Source organism: Strigops habroptila, chromosome 1 (assembly GCF_004027225.2).
Source record: "Strigops habroptila isolate Jane chromosome 1, bStrHab1.2.pri, whole genome shotgun sequence".
NCBI lineage: Eukaryota > Metazoa > Chordata > Aves > Psittaciformes > Psittacidae > Strigops > Strigops habroptila.
This window is the reverse complement of record NC_044277.2, coordinates 155,293,380-155,311,645: the sequence shown is the minus strand read 5'-3', so window position 1 is coordinate 155,311,645 and position 18,266 is coordinate 155,293,380. Positions and strand designations below refer to the sequence as shown.

The window sequence follows — 18,266 nt, the reverse complement described above, 5'->3', positions numbered from 1 at the left end:
ACACAGCTTATGCACCAAAAATGAGCAAGTTACTCAAAATACAGAAACCATGTTGGCGCCATTTCCACAATCAACTAGAGAAGTTACTTCTGATTGTGTTCTCCTAATTACTGTAACATTTAGCAATCAAAACTAGAAAGATTACTCAATGTGTAAGGCTGTAGTTGCTATCTTACTTCTGTAGCACTTAAAGGTTTTAAAGGAATATGAAAGTGCTGAGAACATTTACATTCAGAACAAACACTATAACAAAGCAGCATACAGAAAACTGGTCTGTGTGTTTTCATAAGCCCTAGCATAAATGTGACCATTACCGATTTCAATTTGGAAATTGATTTTCATAAAGTGTCAACAGATAGAAAGAGTTATACCTAAGTCAAGAAGTCTGTCCCCAGGGCGGTTCCACTTCCAACCTTCTAGCTGCTGGTGCTCTGTATATTGCAACCTTCGGTCATGGAACACAACTCTAATAATACTCTAACAAAGAAGAAAACAAGCATCTGATGAGCCATAAAGTTACTCTATGTTTCGAAACAGCCTGAAGATAAAGCATTAAAACATTGTGAAATAGCAAGAGTGCCAAAAAATATATATTTACAGCAAAAGATTTGGTAACCATCAGTATTCCAAAATATTCCGCATCACAGAAACAGAACTGAGCAGCACAAGAGATTTGAAAATGTAGTAAAAATGCAAAAGAGAATTACATATGATCACATATTCTGGCGGTCACTATGAATTACATCCAGGGAACTGAGCAACACTGACAGCACAATACCAACACTGTGTAGGCAACACCAACTTATTTTAGAAACCAAACACAGAAGGCTTAATCTGTTCTGAAAAGCAGTGAATATAGTTTGACCTTCTCCCCGCCCCCCCCCCCCTAGTATTTGTCAGCATATTTACAACAAATCTATGATTTTCAGTACTAGTAAAATAAACCACCTCACCACTTTTCCAACTATTCTAGCTGAAACATCAATCTAAAAATACTACACAATTGATGCGGCTAGAAGCAATTAACCAACAATACCTGTTTTTGTGACCAGCTCTGGTAAAGCTGTGCACTTAAGTCATATTCTGCTGCATGAATGCACATACAAAGCAATTTGTCATACAGAGGGGGAAAAATACTGTACATATTAATCGCTACTGAACAAACCAAACAAATTTGTATAATTTTCTTCCCTGATTAGTCTATAGCATGGATCAAAGTGTCCAAAAGACCCAAAAACTTTTAAATGAAGTGTCTCTTCAAGATACATTGCACCACCTTGGCTTTATTTCAAAGCTAAGAGAAAGCACATGTGCACGTGTGAGTACATGCACACACACAAACTCCCCCCCGCTCCTTTGTCACTGCAAACTGGTAAATTTGGAACATGGAAATACCTGCAACCATCCTTCACCAACATGGAATGCCTTCATTAAAGCACTGGCATTACAGTATTTAAGTAATGGAAAGTTTGTTGATGCAGCATTACAATATCCTGATATGATAAAATTTATTTCTTTACATTTTTACACTGCTTTGTCCTACTCTACCTACCAAATGGCTCATGACTAATATATGAACCTGTAAAATTACAGCAGACAGACACCAAGGCTATAAGGAAATAGCACTTAAGGGAGGTAAAATACTCAACACACTTATTACAGCAAGTCAACATGCCGGGTTGTAAAAGGTTTCATTACACAACTCAAATCCCAGTTTTATGCTTGTGCTTAACACTTCCTGAAATTATACCTGAACAAGCATCCCATAGGCAAGAATAAGGCACAGGACTACACAAGCAAGCCAAAGTGCACAAATTATATAGCCCAAAGTATCTAGTGACAGCAGGGAAAAAAAAAAGCCATAAAATGTACAGTAGATTGGATTTCTCTCACCTAACTTCAGATACCTAAATTTGAGATCACTGTTCCTTTCACTGTGTGCTTCCTTTCACTCAGCCGAAAGACGTGGGCACATTTAGTGGAGATTTATCTCATCTTAAACCATATCAGACTGCAGACCTTGTGAAGGGTACATGAAGTGATGAGCTCACCTTTAGCTACCTAAAGTTTCATGAAATGAACCCATTCATAAATGGGGAAACGCATACAGGTATATTCTTTTTATTTACAGTAAACCCAAAATAACAAACCAAGGCATTAGGTTCCACTGTGCCCATTTTCTTTTGCTGGTCAGATCAGCTGGCTACATCCCTCCGTGAATCAGAGCACAACAAACAGTTAAGAACTACTCTCTTCATATGCAAGCACCAGAGGTTTGTTAGTAACACCATCTAGAGAACTTCACCTTCACCAGTTTTCCATTGATCTCTGGTATGTCTCCAGCTTTCCGATTATCCAGCATCCGTATCTCATAGGACTGACCTTTAAAAAGAGAAGATTTGTATCAGTAGAAGCTATTTTGTGTTTAATGCACCTGAACTAGCATTTGGTTCACAGGACACAGGAATACCAGTACCTGAGACTTCTTTTTTAACAGCAAGGTTCACTTCACAACACAGGAATTAATGGAACAAAATGACACTTTTTGGTCCCCTTAAAACTACAGATACTTTCAAAGTTAAAGTATTTCATTTCACAAGAAGTGTAAGCACTTGTTTCTCTATTATTATTTTTCAAAAGCTGTATTCCTTTATTTTTGAAACTGATAAAAGGCAACATCCTGAGAACAAGGCAACATAGCCTGGTCTTCTGAAACAAACTCCTGCACAATTTTTACACTCTTCATACAACATACATACTACTCGCCTGTGTTTCATTTTGCCCATATACCTGTTGACTTCATACGATTTTCAGGCTTTGTATGACTTCAGAAATAAGCATTTGAAAGAGCCAGTTACTCATTATTTGAGCAAATACATGAGCAAACCTATCTTCCCAGTGAATGTGATGAACTGGTGTGCTTCAAAAAAGACGAAGCTTGAAGTAATTTATTTGAACTACAGGGATTTTTTTTTCTTCTAAGGGGAGCAGCACATACTCATTTGCAAAAATCACATTTCCCTAAATATAGGGAATATATAAAACAGAAGAGAGATATATATATATATATAAAGCAGGATCAAACAGATTTTGAAGTTCACCAAGATCAAGTGCACTAAATTCATTACCTTCTACATTTCCCTCCAAACTACATTCTAGTGTATACTACATTTAAAAGACGTTTATTGACTTGCCCCACAAGGCAGAAGTTCAGCTGTCATAGCCCTGTGACAAGCAAAGGATTTCTTAAATTCCATTCACTGTGTCAGAGACTGACGTTACCTCCAAAAAATGAGCTGTGACAATTAATACTCTACATATGTACAGACTGACTTTACCCCAGCAGCATTTGATCACTGGTAAGACCATTGATTACATAAACCCATACAGAAACCAAATGAACCTAGTGCAGCTGGGTAAAGCAATAGATCATTCATCCTCCAATATTCAACAGGAGAGAACTTTTTCCTGTTAGTAAGATTTGTTCAACTACCAGCGTTACTTTATAATTTACATTTACATAACATATGCAAATCTATCTGCATCTACAGACAGCTTTTTTTTAATCTGGCACTATTAATGAAATTTTGGAAGTATTTCTCCGTTCTCTCTCATTTTTTTAGAGAGGGGAGAGAAGAAAAAAAATAAATCAGACTGATTGCTCAAGAAGTGTTGTTAACCTTTCACAGGTATAAAATAATATTAAGACTGATGATTTGATGAAGGTAAAAATCAAGGAATACCCGACTCAAAAATAGCATGGAAAGTTTTCAAGGCAAATGGACAGATACATTCCAGTCTAGAATTTTGGATCTGAAAGTGTGAAGTGCAGAAGTGCTGTGGAGCTTCCACACACAGCAAGCACCACAGCACTGATTTTAGTCATCTCTGCATGGGAGCTAGGTATGCTGCTTCCTCTGCTCTTTCCTGGAGAGCAGCCAAAAAAGCAAAGCAGCACCAGCTGCAGCACCCTCTTCCACAAAAACTACATGCGGTCCAAGTTTACCCAGAACCCAACTCACCACGCAAACAAATGTATCAGTACAACTCAAGTGTTGCAAACTGCTCCTGATTTTAAGCTGGCTTCAGAAGGGAAGTTGGCCAACTGTTTTTATTTTCCCTCATATTTAATTAGAAGAAGGGTATATACCAATCCTTTCATTTTCTGACATCAGGAAAAGTTACCAAAAGACACTGAAAACCAGAAAAAGCTTATTTGCAAAAGAAATCTTTGCAATAAGAGATTTTCAAGGGCAGATGAAACATTTACAGTCATTTCAGACACTGCCACTTAAATGGCAAGCTCTTCTTCAAGGCAAGATAGCAAGCACTTTCTTCCTTCAGCTTGCAGCCCTGTGCTGGCTCCCAGCACAGAGCTGAGCTTCAAGGGAGGCTGGATCCTGGCACTGAAGAAAACAAAGTATATTTCTACTGAGCTTAAGGTTTATAAAACTTGGAAGCTTTCTAAGCAGCACGAAGCATCTTCCTGGCGCAGCACACTGCTGCAGTTGTGCTGTTTTCTCCTGAAAAGAGCGCTCAAGCTACCAAGTGGTTAAAAATAAACCTGACAAAGCAAATGGGCTGAATTGCTGGGATTATGTGTTTGTAAGACACCAGAAATCACCTAAAGAACATCCACTATTCGCATTAGTAGAAGAGTCAAGTAATGTTTAAAGCATATTTAGACCAACTGGATACTGCAAGATGAATCACTTAGCAGCTTTATTCACATGGAAAGCTGAAAGGATGCTTTGTCATCATGACAGCATCAAATTATATAAAATCTACCCTCTTAGATTTAGGGCTCCAGTACACAGTTAAACAGTTCCAGGCATGACATGCATCACATTATCATGACATGCATCATGTTCACAGTACTAGAAGCATTTCAACTTGAGCAAGAAGGTTATCCTGTCAAGAAAATACATGTAAAATGTAAAAGATACTAATTCCAGCAAACCTAGTAAAGCAATTAGTAAGTTAAGCAACTCATCAGGCTAAGGAAAATTCACCAATACATATTTTAAGCTGTGTCCTCTTCACTGCACACTAAGGTAATACAGTGCTCAGAGAAGCACATGATCTAAGAAGATTAACTGTACCAAAACATGGTAGGATATGGAAAAGAAATGGTGAATGTAATTTTTTTAATTGTTTTTATTTTTCATACAAGTCATTCTGCAGGACTGTGTCTTCTAATCACACTGCTGTCTATTGAGAGATTTGGGGTCAAAGTCCACAAGGAAAAGAAAAAGCAAAACTAGTGATCCTAAAGCATGAGAGCCAAGGGAGAAGGAGAGAGGGGTGTGAGTGTACAAAGACATTGATAGGGTCCAAAACACATGATGAATTATACGAGTTCAGCATACTAGCTGACTAAGATTAGGTCACCAATGTCATTTCCAGAGGTGAGAGAGGTTTTATCACATGGGAATGACTACATTCATATTATTTTACTAGCAGTCAGTGCCCTCTTTAGAAAAAAAACTGAATTTTCATGCAAATCAACTGCAGGCTATGAGGGAAAAAAACAGCAAGACTCACACAAAATACTTATTGTTAATTTCTGATAAATGTACACAGAGCATAGTGAAATTCCAAACAAACTACAAAGGCAGTGGCACTTGTGGTTTTGATTCAAACATAATACCGTTCCGGGCAGATATGCAATAGATAATTTGAGAGTGATTACAGTGGCCTCTGTTATGAAACACTTTGCTTAGAATTGACATTTTAACATTTATTATGACTTTTTGGGGGGTCTGTGTGTGCCTTTGCAATCTAATCAGACCGTACTTGCATATTACCAAGCAAGTTTAAACACGAATGCCACATTAATCCTGTATTTTAAGCTATTATTGCCTGAAGTTTGTCTCCTAATAGCTCTGTCAGGTTGATTTTACTGGGAGCAGTGGCGGATGGAGAGGGGTAACACACAGAGGGGTGAGAAAGAAATAAAGGAAAACCAAAACCGAAACAACAAAACAGCCTGTAAAAGGGAAGTAATGACAGACTATAGCTATGAGTCTGCAAGTTGGACAAAACAAGATTACTAGTAAGGTATCCAACCTCATTTCTGACACGCATTTAACTTTGGATGTACCCACATGTATCAAAACATTAAATACAATTCCAGTTTTAGACTTCCACCAGAAGCTGCATGCACTATAGTTATGCTTGCAACATATGTATACCAACCTTGATTCAAGTATGTCAGAGTTTCATCATATAATTTTACTGCTGGAGATGTTGCAGCACACATAACATACTGGAAGGGTGGATGTTTGGTCTCATTTTCTTGTGGAAGGCTGGAATCTTCCTGTTTGAAAATAGGCAGTGCCAAAACATCACTGAAAAGAACAGAAATAACTCTGTGAGACTGCTGGCCCTGTTTTGCCTGAAGTTAAAGAAAAAAAGAAGTTGTTTGTGACTTAAAAAGCCACAGCGGAATACAGTATTGTGTCAGTTTATTAGTGAAACCAATGTGAGCAGCATCCAAAACATTTCCCACCAAAATTTCAGGCTACAAATACACAAGCAATGCTTTGGGACCCAACCAGACAATGCAGTTGTGCTGATCCTCTCAAAATTTAATCTGCAGTTCTTGTCTCCACCGAAAAAAGTCACTCTTTCAACCTGCCAGCACAGGCAAGCTTACCTAATATACATGCAGCTCTCAGCTTTGAAATAATGCATTCCTCAAAGTTACGTACCCTGTGAAAATCCCTCTCCCCATTTAATATCATTATATCTAACCTATTAATTCTGTTGACATTGAAGATTTCTCAGTCTCAGCTTTTATAGGGCTTTAGCATAATGAATAGCACAAAAATCATTAAACAGCAGCTTCACAAAACAGAACTTATAGAAAGTACATGCCAAGATTCACTTCACTTACACAAGACAACCAGAGAAACCTGGAAACTGACAAGTTTCTGAAGAGTAAAGAGCAATCGATGCTGTTCGCAGTAACAGCATCGCTACAGCCAATAAACGTGTCTTCTGCTTTCCACAGAATTAAATACTCTGTGTTAGCAATAGAGTCATATTCCTTGTATACAGTAATGCTGTTAAATAAAACTTCAAAGAGATTAGTGAGTTGTGTTCAAAGTCTTTTTCTTGCACTGAATTTTTGTTCATGATAAAATTACCTGCAGATCCATGAAACTTCCTTTGAAAATTAGTTTCTAAACTGATGAAAGATTTCTCACATCACCTCACTTGTTGATTCAGGTTTTAATCTACATGCATCTTGTTTCTTTTGCACTGATCACAATCATACTTAATATATTTTGTATAGAATAATATACTTAATATATATTGTAATACAGAACTTAATATATTTTGTAACAGAATTATCTTATCTGTATTGCACTATTATTTACGCTTTGTACCCTAACATTTTTTGAAGTAAAATTGCCTTTTCTTTTTCCTGTTCCTCATTTCTGTGAGAGCCTGCTTTATCTAAAGAGAACATTAATTCCTCTTGATTTCCAGCTCATATCTGGAGAATCAAAAAGTACCAGGATAATAATCAATTTAAAAATTGAATTTAGAGCCAGTATTTTTGTGCCACAAAAGGTTATAGTATAGGCTTGGTCTATGTAAATATTGGATACGAGAAGTGTGACTGGGACATCCCAACTGTTCTCTCAGAGCATGCACCACATCACACTCCACTCGCTACCTGGCAGAAGCTACGTTGACCTGAAAGAGGAAATACTTATGAATGGTGAAAAAGTTTAAGACATTTGTCTATACCTTGTAGACACTATCCCAAAAGCATCAACTAGAAATACGAAAAAAGCCACCCATAGAGGTTCCTTTCCACTAGGAAGAAACAACAGAAGATGTTACAAACAGGCATAAAGGCCAGGTTGGATGGGGCTTGGAGCAACCTGGTCTAGTGGGGGGTGTCCCTGTCCATCGCAGGGGGTTGGAACTAGATGGTCTTTGGGTTGGACAATCCCTTCCAACCCAAACCACTCTGTGGTTCCATGAAAGCAGGACAAGGCAGGACACTGTCCAAAAAAAGCAGTACAAGCCTGCTGACCCATCTTAGCCACTTCTAATGTCAGCTCCCCAAACTGAAGCCCAGAGGAAGCTGTATTCCTTAACTAGTTACAGATGAATATAATGTGAAATACCCACCTATAGGAAGCAGACACTCTTAAAACAGTCAGTTTACTCCCACAGAGAAAAGGAAAATCATATCCAGAGGTAGGACAGAAAACTTCCTAAATGGGTGGACTGCTGCCTAAGGATGACTCAGAAGAAACAACCAGATGCTTCATGCCTTGATGTCAGTCAAAAAGGCAGCATGAACACAGGGCAACCTAACACAAGAGGGAGCACTGAGATCAGCAGAGAAGCACTGTCCCAAGGCAGGACTTCCACACCAGGAAGCCAGGCTCGTCGCACACTTTGGCACATGAAGTACTAGCTAGTGCGTTTATGAAGAGGAACTTTAAAACAGAAAGAACATGGAAACAATAACAATGTTTAAACCACACACATAAGAGTCTAAGTGCAACACAGAAGGCATGCAAAGTACCTCACCAAATCAGTGACCTGTAATTGTCAAGTTCTGCAGCACTTGCTTTCATCACACAATACATGAGAGAAGTATTTTGCATATTTATGAAAAATATCTTTCAAGCCTTACTTTTCCACAATTTAAAGATAAAAATGCATCTGGTCTAGCTCAAAAACATGTGCCGTGGTTCATGAACTAGTTAAATTAACAGACAAGGCACTGGAGGCCAAAAAAATACAAATGGAAGACAAATTTAGCCAGCTTTAAACCTGCTTTTGGTAATACTTACAAAGTGGTAATGATTAATTTCCGCTGTGGAAGAAAGAAAGAAAAAAAGAAACAAAAAAGTCATCCAGCTCCTGAACCCTGCAATTTAGTTGTAAAGAGCATAATGTGCATTCTTAAATGCCATCATGCCATAAAAAAAGCACCAGCAAATAGCACAAGGCAAATGTAAGGATCTTCATTAATTTTCTCAGATAAAAACATACACTTTTCTTATAAAAGAGTCTTCTGGGTACTAGTACATTCCAAAGGAAAAGAGAAGGCAAGGCAATTTAAAACTCCTTGCTAGACCATCTTTAAATAAATACCACTTAAATAACAGTTTGATATATTCACTCACGAAGAATGAAATATCAGCGTTTTCACATTTAAACATGCACTTGTTCCCAGCTAAAACCAGGTAAGAGCCATGGGCAATTAAAGAGTCAATAAGGTACAAATAAAGTATTTCAAGTTAAGAGTTTAAAGTGTCACTGATAAAGAAACGTTAACTGATTTACCACCAGCTATTAATTTCTCTTAAAAACAGTGATGCATCTTTTCTTACTTTCAAGAAGGAAGCTGCTATGAAACACCTGGTCTATAATGCAGTCGCCGTTGTACAGAAACAGAGGACGACCAGTTTATCTGATACCATGAGCCTAAGATTCAGCAATGCAAAAGGTCTTCTGGGCAGCACTGGCACAAAGGGTTCCTGCCCCACGAGCTGCTCCTTGCCTACCCTTCCTCTCCGGGCTGGGTTGGGAGCTCTAGCATACCTAGCACAGCCCAGCACACAGCTACACAAGTGAGGGTGGTGAAAGCAGGTCATCAAAACCTCACTGTAGAGAAACCTCCATCTTACCAGACAAAACTTGAGGACAGGCATCGTAAGTCAAGCCCATCTTCTTCCTCAGGACTGGCAGTAACAGTGATACAGGAATCAGGATGTCTACATCTACTTAGGAAATCATCGGAATGATGTACAGGAATCAGCATCCTTCAGTCATTTTCCTACTCACCCAGTGGAACTTGATTTCCCAATGCAGATCAGAGACAGGCGCTTTTACTGCCAGCTTTGCTCAGGTTATTCAACATGGCAAAGAACCTCCCACTGCAACTAAAGCCCCTACTGGCAGAGTTGTCCAGATGGAGGAAAAATCAGTTTTCCAAAAGAGCTACTGTTGAAGTTATTTTGGGCTACAGCAGAAAAGAGCTTTAAGAAACTGATTCTGTTCTTTTTCTGCCACTGATAACTTTTGATCTTGGGAAGCAAGATACTAATTTACCGGGGGGTTGGACCAGATGATCTTTAAAGGTCCCTTCCAACCCAAACTATTCTATGATTCACTTGTCTCATCCAAGCGAACTTTGGACTACTGGCAAGCAAGCTGAAACATAAATGAAGAGCAACATTTTGAAGAAGTAGCATCTTTTGTTAGACTTCTTGATATCGTTTGAAAAAGCAGATCAAGGTTTACTCTCCTGTTGGATGGAACTCTGAGACCAAATTTTTGAAACTATGAGCTCCAGTAAGGAAAGTCTTATCTCAGCCCCCCACAATTTGTTATCTAAAGCATTCAACTGAAAGCATTCTTTCTTCCTAGAGGACAAAATTTTCCCAGAAAAGCCAACAGAAACAGTCTTCATTCTCATCAAAGCAGGCAGTCAGCAAGTCTCAACACCCAGTCTCAGCCAGCTATGCCACAGAAGTGCATAAATGAGACTTCACACGAAAGCAGGAAGGCTTAGAAGAGGAAGCAAGGTGCATGTTAACATTTGAACCAAAGCATCCACTGGGATGGACCGCATGTGATAAGCTAGCCTATGCTATGTAGGCTACATGAGCACAGTACTGAAAGACCAAGAAAAATGTAAGTTATCCTCTTCCCATGCTTGTGAAATGACTTTGTCAGGCACAAAATCACCTTCCTTCCAAATTTAAAACCCTCTTTTCAACACTATTTCTGAAAGAAAACCAACAAACCTGCCTAGTAATAATAGGAGGATAGCAAGATGAAGAACATCCTGTCCTTATAAGAACAGGAATCGCATGTCACCAAAATTCAAAGTGACATTCCATCAGTCACCTGCCTTACTTATTTCCTGGTTTGTATACTTTTGGGTGGGAGTGCTAAAGCATCCAAGAACATGGAGGCCTTCCGAAACTTTGAAAGCATGGTTTACAAGGACAAATACCTTGAGAAAAGTGCTTCTCAAGCAGTATCTGAATTACAGCTAGGATCTCAAAGCCACACTCTGCACTGTTAACAGAGGTCTGGGCAAACTATAGGAAAATGTAAGGGAACGGGAAAGCTGAAAGCCCATTCTCCATGCACTGTCCAAAACAGGGAGGTCTGGCAGTTGCTCCAACGTGCAGCAGCTATAGTACACATTGCTCTTACGCAGGAGTAATGCATAAGGCGTAAACGAGGGTTATCTTGCTGCTCTGCTGTAACAGTGCACACGTCTATCCACCATCAGAGGTGACAGGGGAACAGAGAACATAGGAATGCAACATGAATTCTTTTCCTTAGGAATTAAATTGGTCTCCTTGACTTTTTTGAAATATATTCACACAAATTCGACTGGGAAGAAAACAAAACAAAAAACTCCAAACAAAACCAATGTCAGTGATCTAGAACATGAGGTTTATCTTTCAACATGTTTTATCTATGGTAACAAAGCAAAGAGGTTTAGGTTTGTGGATTTTCTTCTTCCTCAAATGTCTATTTCCTGACAGGTAGATACTCAGCTGTGTGCCTGCACAACAAATCAAGCTCCAATTCTAATCAGTACATAAATTCTTAGTGCAACACACACAAATAGAACAGACCACTGCAACAGAAGCTTTTTAATGTATTCTGCAGAAAATACTCTGTACATCTAAAAAAATAAAAGAAAAAAAAAAGAAAAACATTTAAACATTTCAGAATACCTTAAGTAACTATTCCTCTTAGAAAAACCCAACATAACCAACAGCAGAGTCTCAAAAGAGTGGGAAGCGTCAGGGGAAGCATAAACAGTCATTTTGTCTGTCAGAAAGTAACAGCAGCCACAAGGAAAACAGGCCCTGAATGAGAACTCCAGGTTTTTATTTCTGCACAGCAACTGTGAAGTTAAGACAGTAACTGCCATGACCCACTCATGTTCATCAGAAGCCAAAAAAAGGATGTCAGGGACCCAAAAGCTGTTAGAAGACAACAACCTCCCTCTCTTCTTCACCTGAAAACAAAGCTGCAAGTTATAAGACTGGTCCCCCCAATCCTAACAGACAACCTTCATGGTTATTTTAGCCTAAACTTTGGAGGAGTCCATGCACAAAGCTCCCTCACCATTCCAGGCTCTCCACAGCACTGTAAGGAAACGAGACTGATTGCAGTAGGTTTCTGTTCTTTTCAACCAGCTGCATTCCCCAAAAATACTCCAAGTGTTCTGGAGATGTAGCGAACCGACTGGGTTCTCCAAAAATGCAGGACTGTCTGGACGTATTTTCGAACAGCCTTTTACCATTTCAGTACCAAGAGCCATTCTTTTCAATTTAGCTTAATAAACTTTAGGTTTTAATATAGCAATATACACCAGAACAGCTACTCCTGAAATGATCAAGTTCCACAACGACAGGCTTCGATTTTAGCACTACAAATACCACTGGAATTGCAAGCATATAAATAAACCCATATTCTAAGCTTCCAAATTACAAATAAAAATTTAGTCATTAAGATACTTACACTCATTTAACTTAATTTAAATTGGTTCATTACATGCAAAACGCAATTCTGCTGGAGAAATGGCAGTTCCTGAAACTCATCTTCCCAATGAAACAGCCTCCATTTCTTAACAGTCACAGCACCAATCAGTGCTACCCACAAGTACACAGCCCTTGCTGTGTTAACATGGATATGATGTCAGATTTGTCAGAAATCACTATGAGCATCATTGCCAACTGTAGTTAACAGGAATACTCAAAACGCACCAAAGGTACCGTGGTTTTATATAGGTTTTATACAGGATTCTGAGGGAGGGAGTTAACACATCTGACAATAATTACTGTCAAGTGAATTGAATTTTGTGCTGAAAGACGGTTTCTTATTGTATGAGAAGACATTAGAACAGCAATCAGAACAACTGAGTTTCAAGATTTTAAGGAAATTTTGAGAACTATTTAAAACCATGTGAATCTGCAGAGGAATTTTATCAAATTATCTTACGTTTAAAGGAAATACAGGTCCTGGTTAATGCATATGAGCAGTTTGTTCTCATTAGAATAAACACAGGAGTAGAATATCCTGACTCAGCATCAACTGCATTATATACAACCCTAACAGGTAAAAAAGGTTTACATGCAGTTCCTTCTAACAAAGTGCAGGGGCTTATAGAAAGATAGAGATGGAAGAATGAATGAACCTAGAATGTTAGAGATGGAAGAACAGTTCTTGAACAGGGGCACATGCATTACCCACTGGCGTCTGCATGCTGAAAAGCTATCCAGGCAGCTGCCATACAGCAGCCCACAAGAACTGGCACTCCACTGTGTACAATAAATAAAGACAGAAATGCTTGATAAAGGCAAAAATGGGGCAGAAGTGGAATACAACCCAGAGGAGCTGAATATAAGATCAGGAGTATTCTCAGCAGGAGAGGAAAATCACTTTGTTCTCTGACCTGGCAAGTTCTCAAAGTTCTTTTTAATAAAAATTAAAAATCAAGCCCCCACAAAACAAAAATCCCCCATTAAATACATATCCCACCATAAACCTGCTCAGCTCACAATCCCAAACACTAGAAAAGGGGTCTTCATTTCTATTTATTTATAACTTTGAACAGAGAGACTGCAATTCCAACACTTCACCTGGGAAATACTGTCTTAAAACACACATAATAGCTGAAACTTGTGGTGGCCTCCAAGTTCCAGGTGACACAGAGAGAACGTGTGCATGCTAGGCCATCAAGACTATCAAATGCCAGTGTTTTACTTCTTCAGACTCTCAAAACACTAACTAATCTTGCCAAAAACCCTTAGACTAAAATGTCACCCAGTGCCTCCAAAGCAGCTCCCCTTTCTCACGCTAACAAGTCACCGAGGAATCCACACATTCTGCCCATAACCGAGATACAATGTGCTCATTTCAAACCAGCACAGTCTTATCTTGACATCGAAAAAGCACACCCAAGCGGTATTTAAACACTTTTACTGCAAAAACCTGGAAAACAACCAAAAGCTAAAGAAACTGGCAACTGGATTAAGAACAGGGCTACATGGCAAGGGATGGGGGGATAGGAAAACGTCGCTAAAGACACATACTACACAGAAATATGGAAGAATAAACAGACTGACTGAAGTACAACCATACTGCTACTCTATTAATTACCACAACGTTTACCTACTCGAGAAAGAACATTTATAAACGCTACAGAACACAGCTATTGTTTACGATGGACCAGAACTGCATTCACCGAGTAGAAGATGATACTCTTACGAAACACAGGGTCTAGCTCTACAACCAAAAGGCAGAGAAACGGCATTTTTACGGTAGAGATTACACATACAGGGCAAAACCATCTCGCCGAGCGGCTGCCCGCCCCTGCAGAAGGCCCATCCCGCAGCAGAAGGGGAGGGCAGCCCCTCACGCCACCGAGCACACGGTACCGGGAAAGAGGCGGCAGCCGCCATCAGGAGGGAGGGCGGAGGGGAAGCCCCAGCTCCTTCCCGCGCTCCCGCCCAGCGCCGCCCGCCGCGCGTTACCTCATGCTGTAGGCACCGGCTCCCAGCTCCTGCCCGATGCCGGAGAGACTGGCGTCGAAGTCGTGCACCAGCCCAGACTCGATCACTTCGTCCATCTTCAGCACCCACGCCATCTTCCGCCGCCCCCCGCGCTCCCGCGCCGCCGCGGGAGGAGCCGGACGGGGAGGAGCCGCTCAGCCCCGGCGCCGCCGCCGCTGTTACTCCGCCGGGAGGCGCCGGGAAAGCGCGGGGCTGGAGGTGGGGGGGGGGGGGGGGCGGTATGGGTGAGGAACGCCTGCAGGGCGGAGGAGGCGGGGAGGATTCGCGTTCAGCCCCGGGGGAGCCCGTTCCCCGCGGTGCGACCAGGGCGCGGGGTCACTCTCAGCATCCTGCGCTCGCCCGGCCGCCGCGGGGGGCTGGGGACCGGGCGGCCGTCACCTCCTCCTCGTCCGCCGCCGCTTCCGACCGGACACGGCCCAGGGCCGCCGCTGCCGCTGCCACCGCCCGAGCTCCACCCCAGCCCAGCGGCGCCTCCCGCCGCATCATTCAGAGGGGAGGCGGCAGCGCGGGCACCCGCCGCCACGGCAGCCCCGCCGCGGGGGGGGGAGCGGCTGTCCCGGGGTCCCGCCCCCTCGCGCACCGCCGGCGTGCCCCCGCGCAGCGCCGCCGCTCAGCCCAACATGGCGGACACTCCCACCCCCGGCTGGCTGCCGGGGCAAGGGCACCTCCGCGCGCGCGGGGCCACCGATTGGCTGGCCTCCGCCGGAGAGCCCAATCAGAGGAGGGCAAGGCGGGGAGAGGAGGCGGGCACAGCCAATGAGGGCGCACTTCCTGTCACAGCGCGACAGGCCCCCTTCTCTCCCCCCTGCCCTTCCGAGCGGCATGCCGGGAGCGCCCGACCCGGAAGCGTGGTGCGGAGCGGAAGCGGAACAGCGTGCGGAACAGCGTGCGGGACAGGGCGGGTGCGTGGGCCCGGCGGCTCTGTGCCGCGCTGCCGCCTCCTCCGGAGCTGCCTGCCCAGCCGCGCGCTTCCTCACCGCCTCCGGCGGCAGCGGCGGGCCGGCCCGCCCCGCCAGGCCGAGGTGATGGCGCCCAGCCTTGCCCGCGCCGCTGCGGCCCCGAGCCTTCAGAGCGCGCAGGAGGCAAGTCGTTTCACGCTTGCAGTAAGGCAGGGTGGTGCTCTCAGCGCAGAGCAGGGGTACTGAGGGAAGGGTGAGGAGGAAGGGAAGTGGCTGACACCGTCTGCCTTCTGTTGATGTACGTTTTCCGAAGCACCCTCGGGCCCACCCTGGAGGAGCCACACCCCGCTGCAGGGTGAGTGCCCGGTCAGTGCTGGGGGAAGAGAGAAGAGAAACAGCAGTACCCGCAAGGCAGACAAATGCTTAGGTTTTGTGTCTGGCAAACTACCTGGCATACACTATGAACACGCTGTGTCACACTTGGGGAACAAAATCTCAACATCTCTGCATCCTGAGCTTTAACAAGTCTCCAGCTTGTTAAAACAAAAGTGTTCAGGACTAACTTGCAAGTGATAGAGGAACTCAGAGGAACACACTGTCAGTCCAGAGCTCTGTCATCTTTGCTAGAAGGAAGATGCTGTGTATGGACAAACAGGTACAGCTGTGCCATCAGGTTACACTGCATCCAGCCTCTGGCCAGGTGAAAAGTACAGTACCCGAAAAGAATTTTCTCTGCTTCGTATTAATTTCCTCTGGTTTTGTCTAGCCCTTGATGTGCTTCTTGACTCATTTTATAACTTAAGTCCTTTTTGTAGGTTTTTAGCTGCATTAAGACATGCCTTTAACAGGCCAAAACAAGTTAAATCAGGGTGCATTCAAGCAGCATCAATTCTGAGATACTAATTTGTATTTTGTAAAAATTACTGAAGTAGCTTGATTTTATGCTATTACTAAACTGGATTATTTTATATTCTCTAAGGAAAGGCTTGAAGAGGCAATTAAGCTTTTGGTAATAATTCTTACTTACTATTACACCTTCCCTGTGAGGGTGCTGAGGCGCTGGCACAGACTTTTCCCAGAGAAGCTGTGGCTGCCCCATCCCTGGCAGTGTTCAAGGCCAGGTTGGACACAGGGGCTTGGAGCAACCTGCTCTAGTGGAAGGTGTCCCTGCCCGTGGCAGGGGTTGGAACTGGATGAGCTTTAAGGTCCCTTCCAACCCAAACTATTCTGTGATGATAACGGCCTGGCAGTTGGAGAAGATGCAAGGAAGAACTGGAATTGCTAGTGGCTTGTATTATAATCCTGTCCCCTCTGGTCATAAAATACTTAGTCCAGTCAGAGGTGCTAACAGGGTAGTTAACCCACAACTCCATGTAAAGAAGGGTTCTCAAACTCAAATGATACTAGTTCTGAGGATAGTTAAATAGTTTTATCAGAAGTTTCATTAAAATGATACATCTAGTGAGCAAACTACAGCAAAGTACTGAGACTGTAAAACGTCTTTTGATCGCATCGCTACATGCTTTACGTACAAGTGCACAAGTTTCTCCAAAAGATACAAGTCGGGAAGGCCCCACGTTCATTAATGGTTTACAAAATCTGGCTGCTGTTCCAAATGTACATATGATATCCTCAAAGATAAGCACAGGGACCATGAGTGATGATTTTTAAAGGCAATTTGTAAGTTAAGATGACTGCCAGCATCTCCAGAAAATGGTACTGGTATTTTTGCTGCTGTAATTGATGTTAAAGTTCTCTGCCTGTCTGTGGACAGATGAGCAATTCATCTGCATAGAAAAGGGAGCTTAAGAAGGGAAAGTTATGAAGAGGGTATGGGCTCAGGGACAAGTCACTAGCACAGGCACTAGCTACCAAGTTAATGGATTTTAGTGACAATAATTGAAATTACCACAGGTAAAACACCTCTTTTAGCCTGACAAGATGACACCAGTACCCTGAATTCATTAATTTATTCTGATGGAAATACTTGTTAGCACTTCTGAAGATGGTGACAACCCAAATGATGGCATTAATTAATTTCAGTGGCTGTTATGGGATGTTTATGTTCCAGTTAATAAATTAGTAGGCATTATTCAGCATACAGCAGTAGAGGCTGCAGAGTTAGCTCCTGTAATTGAAGAATTACAGAGTTTTAGTTGAGAACTGAAACCTTACCCTAAGCAGACTTTTGTAGACCTAAAGTGGACTTTATAGAAGTAAGGTAGCACAAGTAAGACTAAACCACGACAAAAATACAAAGACGATACAAAAGGAAGTGGTGGTTTGTGGAAAACTAAAAGCAGCACAATTTCTACTTCTGACAGGGAGATAAGACAGGATCCGAGGCCAGAGAAGCCGGATAGTTTGAGTTACGCATGGCAAAACTGGTTTATCTGCTTACTATACTTATATTAACATAGCTACAAAGCAGTAACAGGATCATAAATGGGTGATTTTTATACTGGGAATTGTTTTCTTCTGACATAAATCCTAATCTTTGTTAGTTTTCCCGTAATTTAACTTTCAGGATGGTTTGTTGTTGAGCTTATATACTGGGCTTGTACTCAGGGAGAGTAAAGTCAAGTTCAAGCTATTTTAAAGCCTAAGCAAATAAAGAATGGAGATTCCTATTGCAAAATCAAAGTAGTTGTTATTCTTTATGGAATAAAATTGGAAAATTAGCTGGAAAAATTGTCACACTTTTTATGCTTTGTGTATTCCACAGAACACTTGAGTGGGTTTAGCCAAATAGGAACCGTTGCAAATCCACACACTATGCACC

At 42.0% G+C, this 18,266-nt stretch overlaps 1 protein-coding gene across 13 annotated transcripts in view; it reads right to left on the bottom strand.

Annotated features, from left to right (window-relative positions):
- The window catches only part of UBP1 (upstream binding protein 1), a 43,562-nt gene that overhangs the window by 18,785 nt on the left and 6,511 nt on the right, over nt 1–18,266 (bottom strand). For 11 of the 13 annotated variants that reach the window (XR_003992687.1, XM_030495172.1, XM_030495162.1 and 8 more), the window contains exons 3-5: nt 6,199–6,350; nt 2,306–2,382; nt 372–477 (exon numbers count right to left, since the gene is read on the bottom strand). Coding sequence is in view for 12 of the 13 variants with exons in the window: in XM_030495172.1 (XP_030351032.1) it covers nt 372–477; nt 2,306–2,382; nt 6,199–6,350 (335 nt within the window). In the remaining variant the exon portion in view is untranslated. Of the gene's footprint in view, nt 1–371; nt 478–2,305; nt 2,383–6,198; nt 6,351–14,546; nt 15,249–18,266 lie in introns of those variants that run through there. The other 2 variants (XM_030495091.1, XM_030495126.1) reach the window with 1 other exon arrangement.